The sequence below is a fragment of the Synchiropus splendidus genome, chromosome 11 (genome assembly GCF_027744825.2).
Source record: "Synchiropus splendidus isolate RoL2022-P1 chromosome 11, RoL_Sspl_1.0, whole genome shotgun sequence".
NCBI classification, from domain to species: domain Eukaryota; kingdom Metazoa; phylum Chordata; class Actinopteri; order Syngnathiformes; family Callionymidae; genus Synchiropus; species Synchiropus splendidus.
In genome coordinates, this window is record NC_071344.1 from 4,890,745 (window position 1) to 4,911,920 (window position 21,176).

At 40.9% G+C, this 21,176-nt stretch overlaps 1 protein-coding gene across 2 annotated transcripts in view; it reads left to right on the forward strand.

The window, feature by feature from the left end:
* The first annotated feature begins 2,096 nt into the window (after positions 1 to 2,096).
* The window catches only part of spock1 (SPARC (osteonectin), cwcv and kazal like domains proteoglycan 1), a 38,031-nt gene continuing 18,951 nt past the window's right edge, over positions 2,097 to 21,176 (forward strand). Inside the window, exons 1-4 of one of the 2 annotated variants that reach the window (XM_053879679.1) lie at positions 2,097 to 2,220; positions 9,640 to 9,754; positions 13,893 to 14,025; positions 18,799 to 18,916. In XM_053879679.1, the coding sequence (XP_053735654.1) occupies positions 2,187 to 2,220; positions 9,640 to 9,754; positions 13,893 to 14,025; positions 18,799 to 18,916 (400 nt within the window). In that variant the 5' untranslated portion in view covers positions 2,097 to 2,186. Of the gene's footprint in view, positions 2,221 to 9,014; positions 9,135 to 9,639; positions 9,755 to 13,892; positions 14,026 to 18,798; positions 18,917 to 21,176 lie in introns of those variants that run through there. The other variant, XM_053879678.1, reaches the window with a different exon arrangement.

The following is a 21,176-nucleotide window of genomic DNA, read 5'->3' on the forward strand; positions in this document are numbered from 1 at the left end:
TCAGCAGGAAGCTCACAGTGGGCTCATCCTCTTCACTGCACACAGCAGCTACCGATGTGATAAAACGGCAAGTGCGATAACACCAGGAACCTATTTCTCATATTTGTATTATTGTTATTATTATTTAAACCCGAGCTCACTGACTTGAGGATGATGCTTTGTTAACAAGCTGATGGTTTTCTATGTGTTGATAACGTGTGCATGCAGCGCTGGCGTGCTCATTGCAAATGTTTTCACACCCTGTTTCAGGTAGCGTGGAAAACCGTCAGCATAACAAGCTCACAGTTCATCATCAGAGGCAGTTAGAACATGTCTAATGGGCACAGAATGATCAAAGCTTCCCCTCAGAAACATGGAGCTATTTTCAGGGTTAGCAGCACTAACATCATTATTGTTAGTGCCTCTAGCAAGCAATGAGAAATATTTTTACCAGAAAGGCTGAAACGCTTATGAGAAGGAAGGTAGATCCCTTTAGCGGTGAGCAAGTCGGCTTGGTTGAGTTTATCAAAGTAATGTGTGGTTATTGGTTCTAATAGTTGGCAGCGGTGGTATATTCAAAGGTCAAAGGTAATGAGGGCTGTCAGTCGATCAAAATGTTATCGCATTAAAGCTCAACGTTACATATGGCTCCGGATACGGACAAAGTCTTCTGTCTGTGCTTTGCGTTCATTTTGTCCGTATTTCTTTCCACAAAGCTCACGGATACAGACCAAACAGAGCAGTCCCACCGGAAACCGTTGGGGCAGTGTTGCTGTTACTACCCGATATATAGCTCAAATGAACCACGAAGAAGACATAACAATGGCGGAAATGATCCTCACTGACCACCGCCTCCTACAACACTGCATCCCTTTCCCCTTTTGTGTAAAAGGTACATTATCAGTGCTTTTTCCACAGTCACCATGTTAGTTTTGGATAGCATCATTTGCGACAGACAGACACATACGTAAAGGGAGCATAAATCTGCCTTTGAGATGAGTTAACTCGCGATTAATGACAAATTAATCACACATTTTGTATCAGCTCAAAATGACATTTAGAGGAGGTTGTTATCAGCAAGCGTGGCTTTTAATGTTTTCCTCATGCAGACAATGTTTATTACAAACAACCCTACTACTAACTGCTAAAAGCATAACATTGTTCACATTATCTGTCTCTACACTTACAAAATGCTTAAGAGAAAATGGGAAAATTCAGGCATAGTGCCATTAATTGAGGTTAATAAGTTTTATCTATTGACATCCATGTTTGTAATAGATTTGATGATGTTGGCTGGCTTATTAAAAGATACGTAACTGCCATGAATACATTAGTTTATGTGATGTAATGGGTCAGATCCAAAAGCTGAAGTTAGTAAAATGGAACTCAGCTGAGAAGCAGCTGAATCTTAAAGAGACCTGAAAATAAGTTCTGATATGGGGTCAAAAAGGTGCAAAAAGCAGGAGTGGTCCTGGATCATGAGGAAATCTCAAATGGAGGGACAGGGTGTAAAAGACTAAACTTGAGTGTGTCTGAACAACTTCCGTCTCAGTGACTTGGCAAGTGTGAAAATAAAACAGGAGGAAACACATGTAGTAGACCTGTGGAGCAGATAGGACAAAGCCGTAATGTTGAGGAATCACAGTCACAACATCAGTGGGCAGCTAAGCTACCATACACGAGAATCCAAGCAAGTCATGCAGCAGCACATAGATAGTCATGTGTTTACAAGAGTGTGGGAAGATCACCCTGCATTTGTGTTGGATTTGCTTACTTTAAAGAAAAGAGATTAATGGTAGTGGTGCCATTGAATAAGTAACTATCTATGTATACACATGAATGCACCTTTAGGTCTGTGCTGATGCTGTGAAGGAAAGCAGTAAAGGGAAGTGAACATTTTTTGACTCCAGTAAAGGTTGTTTTTTTTCCCTCTGAGACCTATTGAAAGGGCATTTGACAGGACATGAAGTAGAACAGAGGAATCGATATCAGATGAAGCCGGCACCCTGCGTGTCAGCAACAATGCATGCTAACAATGCACAGTTCAGACAGATTAAGTAGTTGTATCTTGAGTCGGAGTTGGTGCTAACTCCTCGTAGAGCAAGATGGACTGGAGTCATAGAGAATATTTTTTCTTTTTGTTTGTTTTAACAAATGAATGCATCAGGACAGTGAGGGAAGACTAGCATGTAGCTCACAGAAGATCAATGTCTACCTCCTGTGGCATCGCTGGACCCAAAGGTATTGTTTTATTTACAGTGTTCCAACAATGTTCTGTGTCGCGCTCTAAATGGTGCAGGTCCCCTGCTCGCCGTTTCACCTGGGACGAAGTAAACAGTGCTTGTAAATGAAGCTGCAGCTCCGCTTTAAACACGCAGTTGTACAGTCTCTCACATCTTTGTCTAAACACGCGCTGTGGAAGTTCAAGAATCAGCCTGCTTTGAAATGAAACCCCTTCATCCTGAGACCAGCTGTGAGGAGTTTCATCGGCTGACTTGTTACCTTGTCTGTTGTGTTTTGGTTCTGCTAAACAAGACAAGCACGTGAATGTTCTGACCAAATAATTCACGACATACAGCTGTGCAACATATTAGTCCAGAGCACTGTCTAAAATACGCTTGACCTGCTGGTGTGTGATCGATGTCACCGGAATAGCAACACCGTTAACATTAGCCACATTCTTCACCCAGCGCAAACTCAAATAAGAAGCTTGTTGTGCTGTGTCAATATTGTGGCAGGCTAATTTGCCCCCTGGGAAGTGCCCTGATGAAGTGAGAGTACAGCCAAGAGTCTGGAGAAACAAGGAAATCATTTATGCCAGGGATCAAAGATGGCCACTGTCCGCTTCAGTTGTGATTAGCCACGTCGAATTAGTTTGTTGTGCTGATGCGCGTTGCTAATTTCATCTCCCAAACTCCATCTGGAGGGTCTATGGCACGACAGGTTTCACAGTTTAGACCTTTGCTACACACAGAGGAAGAGAAGCAGTCGGGGAAAATACATATGGCTGCTCCTGTTGTGCCGCTCTCCATTCTTCCACCCACATCATCAACCTCAGCATTGTGCTGCTGCCACACCGCAGACTCACAATTTTATTTAATGCATATTCTCACCAAGCTGGTCTCTTTTTCGAGCCTTTCTCTCAGCTCCTTTTGTGCCAGCTGAGGGTTATATCCGTGGACAAAAGGCTGGTCATGCTTCCCATGGTGCCGCTTACATGCCCGTGCTTCTAAAGCAGCATATGAAAGAGCCATTACAACTTTCTGCAAGATTTGTAATACTGTTCAAAGTGTCCTTAAAAACAGTTTGGTCACCAACCGCTCCAATGCAGCAGAAACTACCCAAAACATTTGAAATGCAGAACCTCGGATTTACATGAAAGGAAATTCACTTGTCAAACTCAAGCAAACAACGTACACTGTATCATAGGCCAAACACATCACAGCATTTAAAAGAAAGTGGTTTTGCTCCCATAATTCATTACACATTTTCTGCCATCAAATGTGAAAGCTTCCGTTCAACATCAAGTAATGTTGAACGGAAGCTATTCAACATTTTCGGCTGTGTTTCTAATGGGGCATTCGATTAAAAAAAAGTGAATTTGTGATTAATTAATTGTAATTAATCGCAGTTTAATGTTATAACAATATTTGCTAGAAGCCACATTTTTCAATTCACATTTCAATGAATTTGGTATATTACTGAATCAAATGATGGACCCATACATACATTTAAAGAAACAACATATTTATTTTGCATCAGTTTGACAATAGCACAATAAATCACAATGGTGGCTATGTTCAAGTTTTTATATCACCTTATTTAAACTAAAGCACTTTGAATGTCTTGAAAATACTCGTATAAGGATTTCAATTTCTTAAGAATTGCATGTCCATTCAGAGTAGTGGAAACCCTGGCCATTGTGTAGCGAAAAACATCCCTGAACAAAAGCATGTGAACTGAACGTGGAAGGTACTGCAAAAACTCTGATGATGACCTTAAACTCTGAACTACTTCACGTATTTTCTCCTCTGGACTGTCAATATTCAGCTCGTCTGCCAATTGGTGAGTGCAAAGTCCAGGCTGAAAGTGTGTTTGGACTGAAATAAACATTGCTTTGTACAGGGACAACAAGGTTCTGGCGCTTATGCTGGGGTTTTGACCTCCTGTGCGGGTATTTTCGCAGCATAGGAGGACAAATCCTGAGTTTTCAGCTGTCTCTGTCAACACGTAGTGAAGTGCGACTCACAATGTCAGCGCACCTTCACTGTCAGTCGAGTAGCATTTGGCTATTTAAGGTAGACTGTGGGCATGACATTGTGTCCTTAGTGGAGAGTATTCTTACGAGATATTTACTTCATTTAATTTGCTTGTTTTTAGGGATGTTATATTTTTCTTCATTGGTGAGTGTAGATTGTTCATATGTTCTTGTTTGGTGTGTTACTATTGTTACTATATAGAGAACTTGCACCAGTAAACTGATATATATTGAAAAATCCTAACTTACTCTACTCCTCTGTATCAGGGAGTACTCAAATGCAAGTACTTGTGCTTGTGGTATCGGTGCATCTCTAATTCACAGTCATCAAAAAGTACTTGTGCGAAACAGAAGTCTTCAACACTTAATATAGACGGTTGTTGCGTGGTCGGTTGTCAGAATTGGTATTCTAGCAGTGCACTAAAGCTCAGTAAAGTAAAGTAAGAACACTGAATGAAGGTGTTCGGGATCCTTTTCCATCCGTCAGTGTGTGTTTTTGCTGATAAAACTGGCGATCTTGTGTAACTAGCCCTCTCTCTAGCTCGACAAACACAGTTGCCAGAATGCAGCAGTTAAATTATTGGTGCGCTGCTTTCCTTTTTGTAGTAGATGCTGCATCCATAAAACAGCTCGGTGTGTGTTGTCATGCTCTCACACATGTTCAACATGGTGGGGTGTCAGCGATGAATATTCAGTGGGCCGCTGTTTGGTGAACAGTCCATCTCCACAGCGTCTTCCTCCCACCAGCCATGTGCTCTTTATTTTTTCATTGACATTCAAACTGAAAGGGCCTGTTTATCTTCGCCATTCCTCAGTTACATCCACAATAATATGATTTGGCCATGTTTTCAATAATTAATTTTCTGGATGATGAATCCGCTCTATCACTGTGGCCTCCCAGAGGCCTCCTTTGCTTTCATCTCTCCATCATTCCTCGCTGTCATCCCTCGCTCTATTGCATCACACAGGCCAAACATTTAGGCCCCGAGGAACAGAGACAAAGCAGACAATCAGACTGTGTCTCCTCCTCATCAGCGGCTGTTATTTCACCCCCACCAATAACCCCACATGCACTCAGAGGCCCAAAAGGCAAAAGAGAAGAGGCAGTTTTTAATAAGTTTATTATTTACCTGAAGCTGCTGCTCATGTTTCTCACAGCAGTCAAATGAGTCTTGAGGGTGCGTTTGTTGAAGCGCCTTAATTAGGAATTTGAAAGTTTCTTGTTTGGCTAATGGCGAGAGAAGCAGGAGAGCAAACCAGCAGACCACTGCGTGCACACTGAGCAACACAAAGGCATTTGCTCACGCTTGCAAAAACATCAACATGCGTTTCCCCAATGGCTCCCAACGCCAGTGCTGAAAGGTAGTTTGTGTTTTACGGGTGACAAAAATCAACTTAATGGCATTTTTTGAAAACAGCAAACAGCAGAAACAAACAGCTTAATGGATTTTGAAACCCGCCATTAAAATCCTGTGGCAGATGCCACTCATCACTACCCCAAGTGGGCGATCTGCTTAAGTGCTTTGTTTGTTTGTTTTCCTGTGCAGTTATATTCAATCTTCTGTCAATTTTGTTTCTTGTTCTTCTCCATGTTCCACGTGTTTTATCAACAACATGCAAGGGGCTTAGTTTTGTATCGATAACTGCGGTGAAAATTAAGCTATTTCCAGTGACAGGAAGGTGCGAGAAAAGGTGGCACCATGCGCTCTTATTCCGCAAGTTATCTTTAGAACGTTACCTCGGACAAGTAAGTTTTTACAGCTCACTTTAATGAAATCCAACGAAGATCCAGCAACACTGTCACACTTAAGTAGCGAGTAGTGAGTCAGAGCTCTAAAAGAAAATAGCTCCACTGTAAACGTCACACAGTACTTCTACTGCACAGAATCCTAGTTATATTTTTCGGTTGAGAAACTGTTATCATTTCAAAATGTAGTTGTTGTTAAGTAGCTGAGAACACTTGAACATTTGCCTTTGCATTAGCATCACATGGAGAGTCACTAAATGATGTCTACTGAATAGCTTTGGGAATAAACAGAAAGACCCACATGACTCACAAATTTAAACCTATTACCTTCATGTAGTGGAGTGAGAATACTTTTTAGTTATTACTAGTTATTGCTCCTTTTCATGATTAAATGTAATACGAAACACTGTAAACAAAGAATCAAGAATTAAAAAGTGGGTCATCTTTTGATAGCATCAACAGAAATATCTAGTTCATGTATTAAACTTAGTTTTTTTGTTTATGTTTATGCAACAACTGGAGCCCTTTTGATTCAAGAGGAGCATATGCTCTTCTATATAGCCACTAGAACTAGCAACCAAAGATCACATGGCTCCACCCTTCAGCAGTTAAAAGCAGGCCTGACCAGATGGTGGCTGTGATGATGCTGAGGTTGCAGCCTCTGCAGTGGTTTCAAAGGGAACAGTAACACAGTGAAGAGCAGCCATGAGGTGTCTGTGTCAACTGATTCTCTAAGTCTCACAGTGAAGGTCATATTGCTGAGTAACTCCGTAATACAACTCACGTTGTGGTGCCATTTTATAAAAACATGGCAATTTTCTGGACATTTTTAGTAGATGCCTGACAAAAATATTGCTAATAAAAACAAACCTAATTGAAAACTGTCTCTGTTTAAGACTTGGTTTTATATGTCGGGAAAATGTGTTGGTGTTGCATTATATTATGAGCCGCTTCTCTCTATTACCAGTGTTGTGAATTAATTCAAATCTGTGAAAAAGCCTCATGAAATCATTATTGCAAAATAAGCTGGCAATTGCTTCCATTAATTTGGATACTGTTCACCGACTATAGAAGTAGTATGAAAAGGATTCTTATAAATGCTGTTAATAAAATATGCATTTTATAAATATGCTTAATGCTATCTTTTTTATTCAGTTTTATTTGTTTGTTTTGTTTGTTTTTTGTCTGTAATTTATTTTTTTTGTCTGTAAACATCACAGACTGAAAGTTACTTCACAGTTTTGCTGAAGGTCTTTTCAGCCTGTGAGGTACTGCATGGTTCTCCCCAGCCGTGGGGTGGGAGCAGCAATGTGTCGGGGAACAGGGAACACAAAAGCAGAGTGGGGTTAGGGTTGTACATCCTCTTTGGTCCTCCTTAATGTCCAACCTGAAAAGGCAGAGTCTAACTCGGCTGAAACTGAGGGAGCATTGACATTGGAGTCATATGTCACTACATTTCAATAAGAAAAGATGGGTCAAATCCCAGTGCAGAGGGTCGAAAACGCATTTATTTTAATTTACATTTATATCTAAAAATATTTACTGCTTTTTTGGTCATTTTAAATTTCATGTGTTTATGTATACAGAAAAAAACCCCTCCTCTTATGGCCCTCCTCTGATTCCATCCATGTATGTGAGTGTGGAAAACCATTTTAGTTTTTGTTAATGAAATTAGCAGCAAAAACGAGACAGCCCTGGGTGTAATTCGCAGGCGTCTCACACACGAGTGACTGTAAAGACATATTTAGGATTACAGAGATGAAAAGGAAATTACAGCAGATGAGAGGAGATGAAAGAAAGTGAAAAAGAGGTGGCAAGAGAGTGCTGCAGTGCTTCTGCATTACAATTGATTGGCTGGTTTAATGGCCTGTGCGGCTCACTCAAGCATCAAATAAATGGATAAAACTCTCCTACCCGTAGACCCACTCTGGTTTCAGCCGGCCGCCATCTTGTTTTTTTTTTTCTTCCAGTCTCCCCTGAATATCCGCCTCAACATCAAGAATATTTATGTTTCAGCTGTTTATGCTGGTGTGTCCAACAATTAGCCTGTTTATATGCATGACATGAGCGTCCGGATCAGCAGGTAATCCGGAACAGTCCACCTGTGTTCAGTGAACCAGATACCAAATTTATTTCCTGTCTGCTATCTCATCTCCATCCCTCTTCTCCAGCCGCACTTTTCCTTCCATTTGTCATTTCCTCATAGTGATAAAGTCATTTTGAAGCGAAGTGAAAAAAGATGGGTCTGCTGCAAGGCTGATGAGAGAGAGAGAGAGAGAGAGAGAGACAGAGAGGGGCAGGTGATGGAATCGCTTCCTGATATTGTAACCTATGAGGAGAACTGTTGTTCTATCAACTGGCTATTGAATGTGTGTCTTGTATCTGTGAGTTGACGGCAAAGCGTCAAATAACAATGAATGGTTTTGTTGCACTGCGAACCTAGTTTTATCTCATGTTTACGTTGCTTTACATGCTCATCCTTCTGTCTCAGATAAAGTGCCCCGTACCGTCTGATAACGGTTGTCTCACGCATTACATATGTATCTCTCCAGTCATTGTTATCTGAAGTTTTGTTTCTGTGACAGTCGTACCAGGGTGCACAGACACTGAACATTCTGATTTTCTCTCTGTTATTTTTCCACCTTCATCACGTCAATTAAAGTTTTTCATTTAATGAAAGTATATCGGAGGCGCAGCTTATGTGGGGACGCTGAAGATGAAGTTAAGGTGGTTGGAACTGAAAAGTAAAAGAGAAAGTATGACAATTTTAATCGAAAAGAGGCACATATTTACCACCAGGAAATCCTGGTTCATTCCTAATCTAACGTCCTAAATCTGACTCTTGAACGTGATTTTACTTGAGTTACTTACTTGTGTAGTTTTGAGTTGGAACTTAAGTTCCTCTGCAGGACCCTGGAGTTGTTTGCAAGAGCAGCTAAAATGATAAAATGTTAATGTTTTCTCCCTTGTACAAGTACTCTGTGACCATGACCGCTGTGCAGGGATCAGATGGACCAAATCAAAACAAAGCCTTGGGTAATACTCAGTCTCACTCCCTGGTCTGTTTTTAGAGTGAACAATTTGTTTTGGACCAGATGGTGCTGTGGCTGCTCTTTGGCTGTGAATTAGCATTGTGTACGTACCAACCCTGTAAGTGTGGCGACTGTCAATGTTTGCAGTATTTAAATCTTTTTGTTAAATTTGAGTCCTCGATGATTTCTGTTGCTTTCCTTTCAGTAGGTTCCTACACATTATTGACAATGACTTACTCTCTGTGAAATGATTCTAACCATGAAAGTGTTTGCTTTCTGAAGCCTGTACCTAGAAGTGTTTGAATATAATTTGTGCATGAAACAGGCAACACTGTTCATATTTAATTTGCGAATAAGTGCCACAGCTCAATCCCAACATAATAGTTCCCTAATGAAGAGAGATGGCCTCTGGTTATGTAACGCTAATAGCCACATGCTAATGGCCTGACCATACAGCGACATGCTAATAGCCTGAACATACTGTAATTTAGAGCTTTCATTTGCGATTGTCACCAAAGTGTCAGAGTTTGTTCTGCATTTTAATCGTATCAGACTGTGCTTGACTGTTTTTCAGTGAGCTGAAGCCTTTAAATGAGATCATTTTTCTCTCCCTTGCTCTCCAGGTCCAGACACCACGAAGGACCCTTGTCTGAAGGTGCGCTGCCCCCCTCACAAGCTGTGTGTGAGCCATGACTACCAGACGGCCATCTGCACCAGCCACAAGCCAAAACCCCACAGGTAACAGTGCGAGACAGGATGTGAGAAATGGACGTAACGCTAATGATGCAGCATCAGCTGCTTCTTTTCTCAGTCTGTTTCTTTGAAAAAAAGACACAAACGCCCAACTTTCGCTGTGGAAAAAGGTGATTTACAGCATTGCTAGACAGTAGAGAGCATCAGGATAGAAGAAAATGAATATTTAATGATGTTTAATCTTCCACCGCAACAATGCTTAGGTAAGGCTTTTCTTTTGTATAGTTTATAGGTTTCCACTATTGAAAAACTTAGTTCCTGTGTGACCAGGTGCGGAGCTTTTCTTGTAAGCTCTCAGTTTTTAACGTATTCCACGGCGGAAGCTGGGGATGCACAACTTTTAATCGAATATTGCTGTCTGTTGCACCTGTTATTATTTCACTTTTTATTAGTTGAAGCACAAAACAAACACCAGCACGACGTGGAAAGCTGCACACACAATTAAGTTCCCTTTTTTAAGTAAATCAGCCGCCCCGGGAGTATTATCGTACCCGCCATTTCTTTCAAGAGCTCGATATTGTTTCATCTTCCAAGAACGTTCAATTTTTCAGCTCAAAAAGCATTTCTTCCCAGAAGACGCGTGTTTGCTGTTTGACGCTGCCTTCGGTCTAATTGATTTCTTCAATCCATTACTTCCCAAAGAAACATGTTCAAATTATTTTCCTCATATTGATTTCATTTCCAGTCTTGTTTTCCGTCTTAATGCTTCAGAAGTTCATTTGTGGTCGCCAGATGTCTCCTATTGAAGCCGAGCCTTATTATATTTACAGACGGTGAAGTCACTTGAATGTTCAATTATTTGTTTCCTCCCAAGTTAAACGCTACCAGTCAAGCCCACATATTCTGAGTTTAAATTCACTCATGCACCATGATAGTTTTATTTTTTTTTATTTTTTTTATTGATCCAAGCTGTTTTACTTTTTCACTTTTCACTTCCATCATTTGCTGTCTCTTCATAAAGCGAATTCACAATGGACATTTTTGTGGATATTTTGTGGTATACAAAAAAGGAAGACCATTCTTGGATCTGAACTTACCTTGCTTGTCAGTCTGTAGTGAATGCAGTGTTTCCACCAGATAGCGGAATAGACAAAACAGCACCACTGATTCAGGGTTTCCTCTACATGTCAATGATGGCTGCCACATTTTAAGAATAATGATCTCTTTTTGAAGATGAAATCTCACATGAACGAACGTTTGAAAACAAAATGAACATTAAGACAAGCAGATAACACATAATGCATCATGAAGGTGGACATGAATCTGGTGGTTATCGCCGTGTTTTAGCAGAAAAATACCATGAGAAACCTCATATTATGTATGCTGCTTGTTGAACTCATGTCATGCATTATGGCCAGACATATAAAGAGACGAGAGGACGGCCCCAGATTGGAGTGTTATTTGCTTCTCATGATGAAAAACAAGTGTTTTCTTCAATTCACTCAATGACAAAACGTTTCACTTGATTCGCTGCATTCAGTTTTTTTTTCATTCCTTCTGTTGTTTTAAAAACCCTGTTGGAAAACCTGTGCTTTATTCAATTGTTTTGTATGAACTTTGCTAAATGTTTGATTTGAAACCATTTTCTAAAACTTTAAATCTAATGTCATGCATGCAAACATGTGGAAAGCTTTGATGTGTAGCTACTCTATGGGTTTGTGAGATCTGGATCAAAGAGAAGAGCACACGAGGTCCCCTTTAAATTAAGAATCCTTGGTCATTTACCTCATAGAGTGGAGGAAATGACTTTCTCCAAGTCACTGAAGTGTTCATCAATGGGCTTCTCTTTCTATTGGAAACAAATAGTCTCTCCTTCTAATTATTTGGTAAATGCTGCATTTAGTTTGTCAACCGACCTTGCTGAGGAGCTAAATACAGCTCCAGCAAAAAGAAAAAAAGAGACCTCTGGGAGCCCAGTAGAACCAGCCAAATATAGCTTTTCTTCATTAGTTGGAACACAACTTAAACAGATGTTTCCTATTGATTCAAATCTACTGAGTGCAGTAAAGAGTCTGATGTCAACCTTATTAAATATTTGGCCTGTGAAATAATGTTGTCACTGCTTCAACTGCTCCACTTTTATAATGGTTTGTTACACATTGAATCTGACTCTGACATGGTGTTCACCATCCATCATGTTTTTTAACTCGCCTCAGCTACTCACCAAATGATGAACTGCTTCTCCTCTTAAACTTGTGTTCACACTTTGTCCAACGATATTATTCTTCAATTGCCAAAAGATAGCAGGCTTCGCTTTACGGTTCATAATGTTTAACAGCGGGTGTGGACCTTTTATACAAGCTGCTAATTCAAACTCCATTATTAAGTCTTGCCTTGTTAATTCCTTTAGACCCCGGCGCTGCTTTGAAAAGATAGTGGTGACGTTCTGAATTAGAGTGCCAAAGCAATCTCAGCTGGAGAATACAGGACCAGACAGGAGACATTCCAAGCATTATGTCTGCCACGATCAGGCTGGACAGAATTGTGTTCTCACCGTCAAATTGTGCCAGTCTTTTTTTAGTTTTTAGTTTTTATTTTTATCTCTGGAAGATATGTTTGTGTTTTAATTCATTAAAATGCTTAGTGTCACTTATAATATTTAGCAGACCATGTGAGCGTTTTTCTGGTATCAAATGTCAAGTCGTAACAGCAACTGGGAACAATAACTGGCTAACCGGGGCAACCATTTGAATTTCACGAACAGGGAATGTAGGGAAAACAGATCAAGAATGCAGCTTACAAGGATGACGAGAAAATGGTTGCACAAGTAGGAAAATAAATTGGAGGTGGCATGAATAGGAGCAAGCTGTTAGAAAAATAACTGTTGCTTTGAAATGCTGGCATCAATGACAACATGAGGCAGAGCACATTTATTCAAGCCTTCAAGATCGGGTAGCTGATCTTGGAAATTGTTGTGCGAATGTTTTCATTTCAGAAGTACAGCCCCTTTTCCTCAGATTGTACCCCAACTCCTGGTGCTGCGCTGCAAGTAATCTCTGCTCATACAGTTAGAACACCTCATTGCAATGAGCCATGTGCCTCTCAGCTCATATAAGGTCAAAGTAATAATTTTGTGTGTTGTGTTGTCTGGTCGCCGGTCAGAGAACCAGCCAATGGTCGGTGCTGTGTTTTATACTTGGCTGCGAGGACTCGATTATGAAGTGGGAAACACAACATACAGATAAGGATACAATGTGATGATGTAGGTGGAAGAACATGGGGTGGTAGAGCAGACAAGCATAATGTCAGCAGGGCATTGAAAATGACAGTGAAAGTGCCCGAATTCAACTTACACTGTTCACAAATAGCGACTCAACTTCCCATTTTTAGTGTGAAAAAGGTAAAAAAGGGTGTCAGAGCGTCTTAAATTTCCAATCATTAGTGCCCCAATCTTAGTGGCCTCATACTGGTTTGCATGAAGAGTGTTTTTCTGCCTGGGAATTTGGCTGAATTATATCAAAACCCCCAGATTTTCATGCCTTTGTGGACCTGTGGCTTTGCGATTGTGGGTGCCGTGTTTGTTTTCTGACCACATCTGGTGGCTATTCACATCTCACATCTCTGGATTAACTGGTCGCAACAGGAGTTTTATGGGGATTGTAAGTAATAGAGTAAAGCATGCTCCTGGAAAATAAATAAATAAATCCTACCCCAACCTGTAGGTCAGGAGGCTGACAAAGGTGGAGTTAAGGAGGTGCTTTGTCATACTTTTTGCAAGCTAGAAACAGCGGAATTTGTTTCAAATATGCTGATAGAATGTTTGTGCGGCTGTATGGCTTCTGTTGAACTTGAAAACTTACTGCCTCAGATACTGATTAAGCTGAACACCCATGAGGTCAATGAGCAGCATTTAAAATAATGAATCATGTGCATTCACTGGCTACATGGACCAACGGCCTATTTGTGTTGATCGTGTTTTTTTTCAGTCGACAACTGGCTTGTCGGATCAAACTTAATTGCGTAGTGCTGTTCTTTGATGAACCAACTGTGATTCTTGTGAGGTGATACAGACAACACTGCCGAGGGTTGGAGTCTCCTTGTTGCAACGGGAATTGTAAAATGTGTCTCCTTTGTGTGTTGTCAAATGAGTGAGCCTCAGGCAAATGTTTCTTTTCTTCCACAGTGTAAAACCCAGGAAAGGCAGTGCTGGCCACAAGCACAGATTTGAAGTCGGCGCTCACGGAAAGTGTAAACTCTGCACAAAGATGAATTCTAATCCTGTGTGTGGTTCTGATGGACACACCTACTCCTCTAAGGTAGGCCAAGAATGCTTGCATTACATTTGCATTAACAGTAGAGGTTACCACGGGGTCAACTCAATCACCCCAGAATTTCAAGCACGGACTCAACAAAATACTAGTTTACTGAAGTTTATTTGATTGAAAAACAAGTCACCAGTGTCCCTTTCAGTTATTACTGAAGGCTGTTTTTTCCACGAGGCTCAAGGTGGCTTGCTTCAAAATGCATCAATCGACCTTCACCACTGACTTACAATGCAGCCTGCTTTTCTTCTTGTCGCCCAAACATTCACTCGCTTTCACCAATTTCATTGAATACCCTTCAACCAGCATCATTTAGTAGGAATTACTAAATTCATTGAGATACTCTGCTCATGAACCTGTCGAGGTTCAGAATTTCAACACTAGTGTTTGTATTTTGTGATCGCATGCTTTGTTGGTAGCCTGCTTTTGTAGTGGATTTCGACTGTATGGTTTGTAGTTCCACACACAGCTTTTATGTTTGACAGACGTGAGTTAGATGGTTAATTTGATCTCATGAGAAATGACCTCACATGTGACCTCAAAAACTAAGCCTAACCCTATTGCAATGACTGTACAAGTTAGTCCTGTTGCGTCAGTGAAGAAGGCTGTAAGGAGTAAATGGAAGAGAGAAAGTTGACCAATCATGAGAAAGAAGGTTTCCTTTTTTATTGAGATTCTAACCATTCACTTGTTTCTGCCGAGACAACAATAGAGAAATTTTGAGTGGGAAATATGAAGTTTATTACCGCTACAAAGAATGCTCAAGTTTTTTCAGCTCCAGTGATATACATTTTTTACGGCAATAAGAAACACATTTTCAGGTTTCTCTATTCCATTTAGTTTGTTTGGTAGATCTCTTAAATCATTTTACGTTTCAAGTAGTGGAATATTTCCAGCTGCTTGTTTCACCATGTGCTACTTGTAATTGTGGATCATTTTGAGCTGAACTCCATTATTTGCGAGCCTCACAAACGTGTCCTGCCGATTAGCAGGGGGAGAAAAAAATAATGTCAAAATCATTGCTTTCTCTGTGTGCAGCTCTCTTTGTGTGTGAGAGTCCGCGACTTTGGCTGCCAGGGGTTATGTGCCGCCAAACGCAAGGGGGTGCTCCGTATGGCACTGGTATAATCAAAGTGTTATCAAGTGGAGCTTATTTTTGGACATCAGTGAAGTGTCTGGGTCAGAACTAATTAGGCACCTCTTGTAGTTTTTGACAGACCTCATTATTTTATGATGACACAAGCTTCAACCTGTTCCATACACTTTTGGATGTAGGGTTTATTTTTAAATCGATTTTGACAAATCACAACACAAAGTCCAATTATTTTATGACATTCTGTTATCAGTTTCCTGAAGGAACAGACACTAATTCATAACATCCGCCATGGGCTGTTGTGAGCCATACAATAGATCTGTGTAGACCAGGGGTCAGGAACCTTTTTGACTGAGAGAACCAAAAAAGCCCACATATTTTAAAATGTATTTCCACGATAGACACATTTTTTAAATACTGGATACAACTGTATGGGAAATAGAGACCAACAAATTCAGAGTATAATACAAATATGAAATGAGACTTTGATATTATTTAATTTTATGGCATCATTATGACATTAGTGGAACATTGTTCTCCCAGAGTGGAACCCACTCCCCATGTACCAGGTCTATCGCTGCATTTGAGGTACAGACTGAATCCTAGACAGCAGGCTGTGTGCGACTTCTGTGACTACACCGTATCCTGCCAGTGCAGTTATCAATGGTATTGCATAACGCAGAGCAGTCACAGCAATAAACTCAGTTCCGGTGACCTAAACAGTTCCTGTGATACAGTGCACTCCAGTCAACCGATCACAGTGGTTGATCGCTACAGCATGTTCCGCCTCCACAGCCAGTCAGCTGAGCAGCACGGTGCACTGGGAAGAGAAGCAAAGTGGGAAGAACAAGGAGTTGGAATGCACTTCAATGTCAATAAAACACCTGAAAGTTCTTTAGACTGATGTGACGTTTTGCCAGCAAAATTCTATATTATAGTGATTAATGACTGGTTGGTTGACTGGACTGCAGAGCATCATGGGAAGTCACCGTTAATGAGCTTGTTGCCAAGGGTGATGGCACCTCGTGCGTCTTTGCTTGCATTATTATTATATCGACCTGAAGGCAGGGACTCTGCGCTTAGTTGTGACTGCTTTTCAACCTCTGATGTCAGACGGCCATTCAAAGAGCTCGATGCCTTTGTTGAAGAAAACACACCTGGCTCACGAGCCATAGGTTCCGGACCTGTGATGTAGACCATAGGGGGCCAATTAAACTCCCTCAGGGGCCACATTCTTTACTGTGACTAACCTCAGGGGTCGTCAAGCTAGAAGACAGAAGGACAGAAGAAAAAGAATCTTAAACGAACCTTCATTTTTGGGACTTAAATAGAATACAAAGCCATTGACATTCTATGCTTAAAAAAAGCTGAATATATACTGTATTTAATTTTAGATTCTCCATGAGAATAATGGAATAAGTGGGGATAACATGTAAAGAAGACTTGCTAAAATGTATCATTAAAAGACTATCACCTTAATAAAACTTAGTTACTTTTATTTGGAATTCAAATCATACCGTAATTTGCTCTGGCCCTGTGATGGCCTCATGAGTACAGGCAAAGGGCCGCACGTGGCCCCGCAGCCATGCTTTGCACACCTCTGGTGTTGACAGGCTATTTAGTTTGTGGCAGATATACTTAGCAGAGTCAGTAGTTGCACCTCTATCTGTCTCAGGTCCTTCTGGCAAAGTCCCTCCTGATTCACCAACTTTTCCAAGAAGATTGAGAATAAAACCAAGAAAATTGCAATGTCCACATTTTCTCTGCAGCGAATTGATTCGAGGAGTTTGTGTTACCAGGTAGAGTCACTCTTGTTTTACTTTGTCCTGTAGGAGAGAGCTCCTCTTACTCCTGCTCTCCCCCTCATTCATGTTTAATTATCAGCACGCATGCTTCCCACATCGTCGCCTCACGCAGACACACACACTCAATATCCTATTAAGAGGGTGGTACTCTTATCTCTGGAGCCTCTGTGCTCGCTAAGTTGGGTTCATGGTGCCTCTCTTAAATCATTTTCCTCTTCTTCCCACCACCCTCTTCTCTGTTATGCTGTGCTTTCCCCAGTCAGGTGTTAAGACCGGGCTTCATCAAATCCACATTAACCTCTGGAGAGAGACAAACATAAAGATTCATGGGGCCTTTCGGAGTGCTGACAGTGGCTGTGAGGTCATTCATTTCCTCAACATTCATGCTCCACGCCGTCCTCCCAGACAGCTAACTCAATATGTAGTAAACAGGACAGGGAAGCGCGCTGTTCCTTTGTCGACAAATTTCATTAGGCAACATTAGCAGCGCCATCAATGAGGTGACTGTGAGGAAAAGATGCATTTAAATTGCTATGGCGGGAGGGAAAGCGCCAGCAAGCTGAAGCCAGAATATCCGTCAGGGTGTTTACACACAATTTCGCTCGGCAGAAAATCAAAGAATGTTTCCATCATCATGCAAGTCCAATTTACATAACCCATCTCTGCTTTCATTATTCTTATTGGAGTTATATTGTAATGGGATTTGCCTCAACTTGTCAAACTAATTCCTCACCTTTCACTTGTATGAAATGAAATTTATACGGTGAAATTTGCATTTTGAAGGAGCCCGTCTTATGTTTTGCATTAGAGTTTGTGGTGCGGTGAATAACAATTGAGCATTGTTGTGTCTAGTGGAGCGTTTACAAAGCCGCTCTTATATAGTGCTGTATAATGTCAGTTTAATAGAGTTTGCTTTGACAATTTGGCTGACAATGTCATTTCACATATGTTTTTCATGGTTGCATAGGATAATAACTGAGCTTTGTTTTTTTTTTTGTTTTTTTTTTTTATGCAGACCTTTGTGTCGGTTTATATTCCCACTTCGAAACCTCTGATCTCTATTCAGGTGCTTTCTAAAATGTGACATTTTCTTCTGTATACCCATCTTAAGTAAAGCTGTAGCGATTGTTTATATACAGTCCTGAGCGATAAGCAGTAAAATGTGATTTTCGCATTGCAAAGGCTGTGACTTGGAAAACAAAATACTGCTTCTGAGTTGAGGCAAACTCAACCTCCCAATCTACAGGTCACAGAGGCGTCACAGACAACGTGACGTCAGTGTGACCAAGCAGAGTGATTCAACAATACACTCTACAGTCATGTTTTTATGTTTTGTGAGGGCATTTCATCCTTCCCCTGCCTTTCACCCAAAACCTAACCATCCAAAACAAATGGCTAGCACAAAACAGGACCTAAACCAAATTAAATTCAATTATTATGACCCAGTTATTATGAAGGTTTAATCCTCAAATATGACGCTTAACCTTGAGGGGACCTGGGAAAGGTCCCCACTTCTCCAAGAATTCGTCCCGACAGTATAGCTATAAACTAATCACAGACACACCCATACACACACTGTAACATATTTAAATAATATTTTATAATACATATTATTATAATTATAATATATAATAATAATAAATAATTCAGTTCAGAACTAGCCAGGACATTTATGGAATCATTGAAGCTGATTTATTGATTCGCTCGTATGCTGTGTTTCTACGAATGTGACATGAGCTCACTTCTAAATTCTTTGATCTTCTATTGCATATTCTTCATGTCTACAAGCCAAGGCAAGTGTGTGATGTCTGCCTGTGCACTCCTCTCTAGCCAACAGCGTGGTAATGATCTCCAACGTTTGTTCCTCAGTGCAAGTTGGACTTCCAAAGTTGCCTTTCTGGGAAAACGATTTCGGCCAAGTGTGATGGACTCTGTCCCTGCTTGGCTGGTCAGGATCTCATCAAACCGCACAAAGCTGGCCGGACCAGTGAGTATTCATCATATCATGGCGACTTTAAATCATTCTCACGGTGCTGAATCAAGGCTAGTGGTGGGGTATATAACTCAGAAGGTGGAGTTCTGCTGCCCTCCACTAAAAAGCAACACTTACCATCACACAAGTAGGTGAGATGACATGCTGATCCAATCTCTTTCCTCGCTGCATGTTCTTCTCCTCGATCATGCGTCTACAGAGACCAGTGACGGAGTGAACGTGTGTGTCCCATTTGCCTTTAAAATGGGTTTTTATCCAATGGCTGGAGATATTGTGAAGGTGAAATTCAATTTAAAAGACAGCACAGAAGAGCGATGGCTATTGTGGAAGTGCTCTTTTTTTTTTTTTTTTACGATGTCGTGCACGTATTACGCCCTCAGGTATTTGGTTATCATCCTCTTAGTAGAGAGAGTTTGTAATAGTTCCTGTGTTAATCACCTCATTAAGTACAAAATGAAGTGAGTGTGCTATTTAATGGCAGCTTTCATTATCCCTCCCTTATTAGTTTAATGCTGATAAGTATTTGAGTGATTTGTTTTCTTCTCACATCCTCTCTACATGAAATACATTTCTCATCACATTTGAACAGAAGAAGCCTAATGAGAAATGTGCGGGAGACGGTTGCGGCTCAGCTTCAGACCCTCCACCTACATTTCCTCTTCTCTCTCTGGATCTTACTTTGATACTGTTCTGCCACTTTTGTCATCGCACCGGCAGATAGCCTTTTCCAAGCCAACCTAGGTGTGTGTCTTCTCGCCGCGTGATAAAATCTCTCATTAGATCAACAACACAAAATTGTAGCAGACGGAGTTGGCAGAAGGTGAGGAATGTGTGACTGTGTGCGTGTCAGATAGTGTTCCCATGATAAGAGTCAGGATTGCAGCAGCTGTGTGCCATCACTCCTCCGTTTTCACCGATAGCTGAGGGGTTCAAATCAGGTTTGAAGATTCGCACCAGACTTGTAAATATGTTTTTTTCACACTAGCCTGTTAATTGCGCGGAGAAAATGCCACTTAAATAGCCAACTGTGTTTTTTTGTATTTTGCATTGACATATTTGACAAATGTTTGAAGAGACAGACTGAAAAGGCAGCTCTTATCTTGCGGTACCTGAAGGCAAAGATTGAATAAAACTATCAATAGGGTATGAATATTAATATGATGTAGCTGGTTTGTAATGTTTACAGTGGCCATGAGTCCACACATTGGTTATTTGAGTCATGATCAGCTCACCCCCTCTTTGTTTGACTAACTATATAGCACATTATTGATAAGCTGTCACGGCTGCGGAACAGTGCCACGGAGAGGGAACAACAGTCTGACAGATGTTGTCTCAAACAAGCTCCACAACTCTCCGCCATAAACATGCTGAAAGGTCTTCTCCGATTTACATGCAGAGATGAAGTGACAGTTGTAGGATGTAAGTTTGATGTACTGTCACCTTCTGAAGGGCATGGCTGTTAGTCTCCCCATTAACATTGCTGCGCATTCTCTGCAGAGCAGTGTGTAGAGCCCGGGATGGTGCTTGTCTAATTTCATTTAGTTATGTTTTCAGAGGAATTTCTTGCCATAACTTGAACATACATGATGTGGAAGTGCTCCATTAGAGTGGTGGGGGATTTAGCAGACTCTGCTGCAGACCAGTCGCAATGGAGTAGGTGTGGTCGGCCACAAGACTTTTAAATCTGAAGAACATTTCCAGAGTCACGTCTTGTCTCTTGAGAGCCATTGCAGAAACACTTCCAATTCAGAGAGAAAGAGAGACAGTGCCACACCAATTTTAAAGATTGACTTCCTGTGTGATTCAGAATCGATTTTAAGATCCTGTTATTGATTTATTAATCTCTCAATGGTGTGGTTCCTGGCTGCTTGTCTGATTTGTATTCACCATAGTAGCCCTCATGGAAGCTCTCACTCTTAAGCGGAAATATTCCCTGTGTAACGTGCGCTACATTACATACAGATGCAGACAGAGCCTTCTGTCCGTCCTGTGTGTTTATTTCAGTATTTCTGCGCGTTTCCACAGGCCTTTTGGATATGGACCAAACGAATGCAGCCAATCGAGAAGCCATACAGAAACATTGAAGCACTGTGAAAGTTTTGGCATTTGCTGAGTTGGTGACCATAAAAATGTTGCCATAGTTGCGTTGTGATAGGAGCTATAGAATGCACTCCTCTCTCCTGCACTAATTTGAATGTATGTATTTATTATTTGCTCCTCTGGAGGCCATCGTGATTTTAAAAGTGCTTGTAAT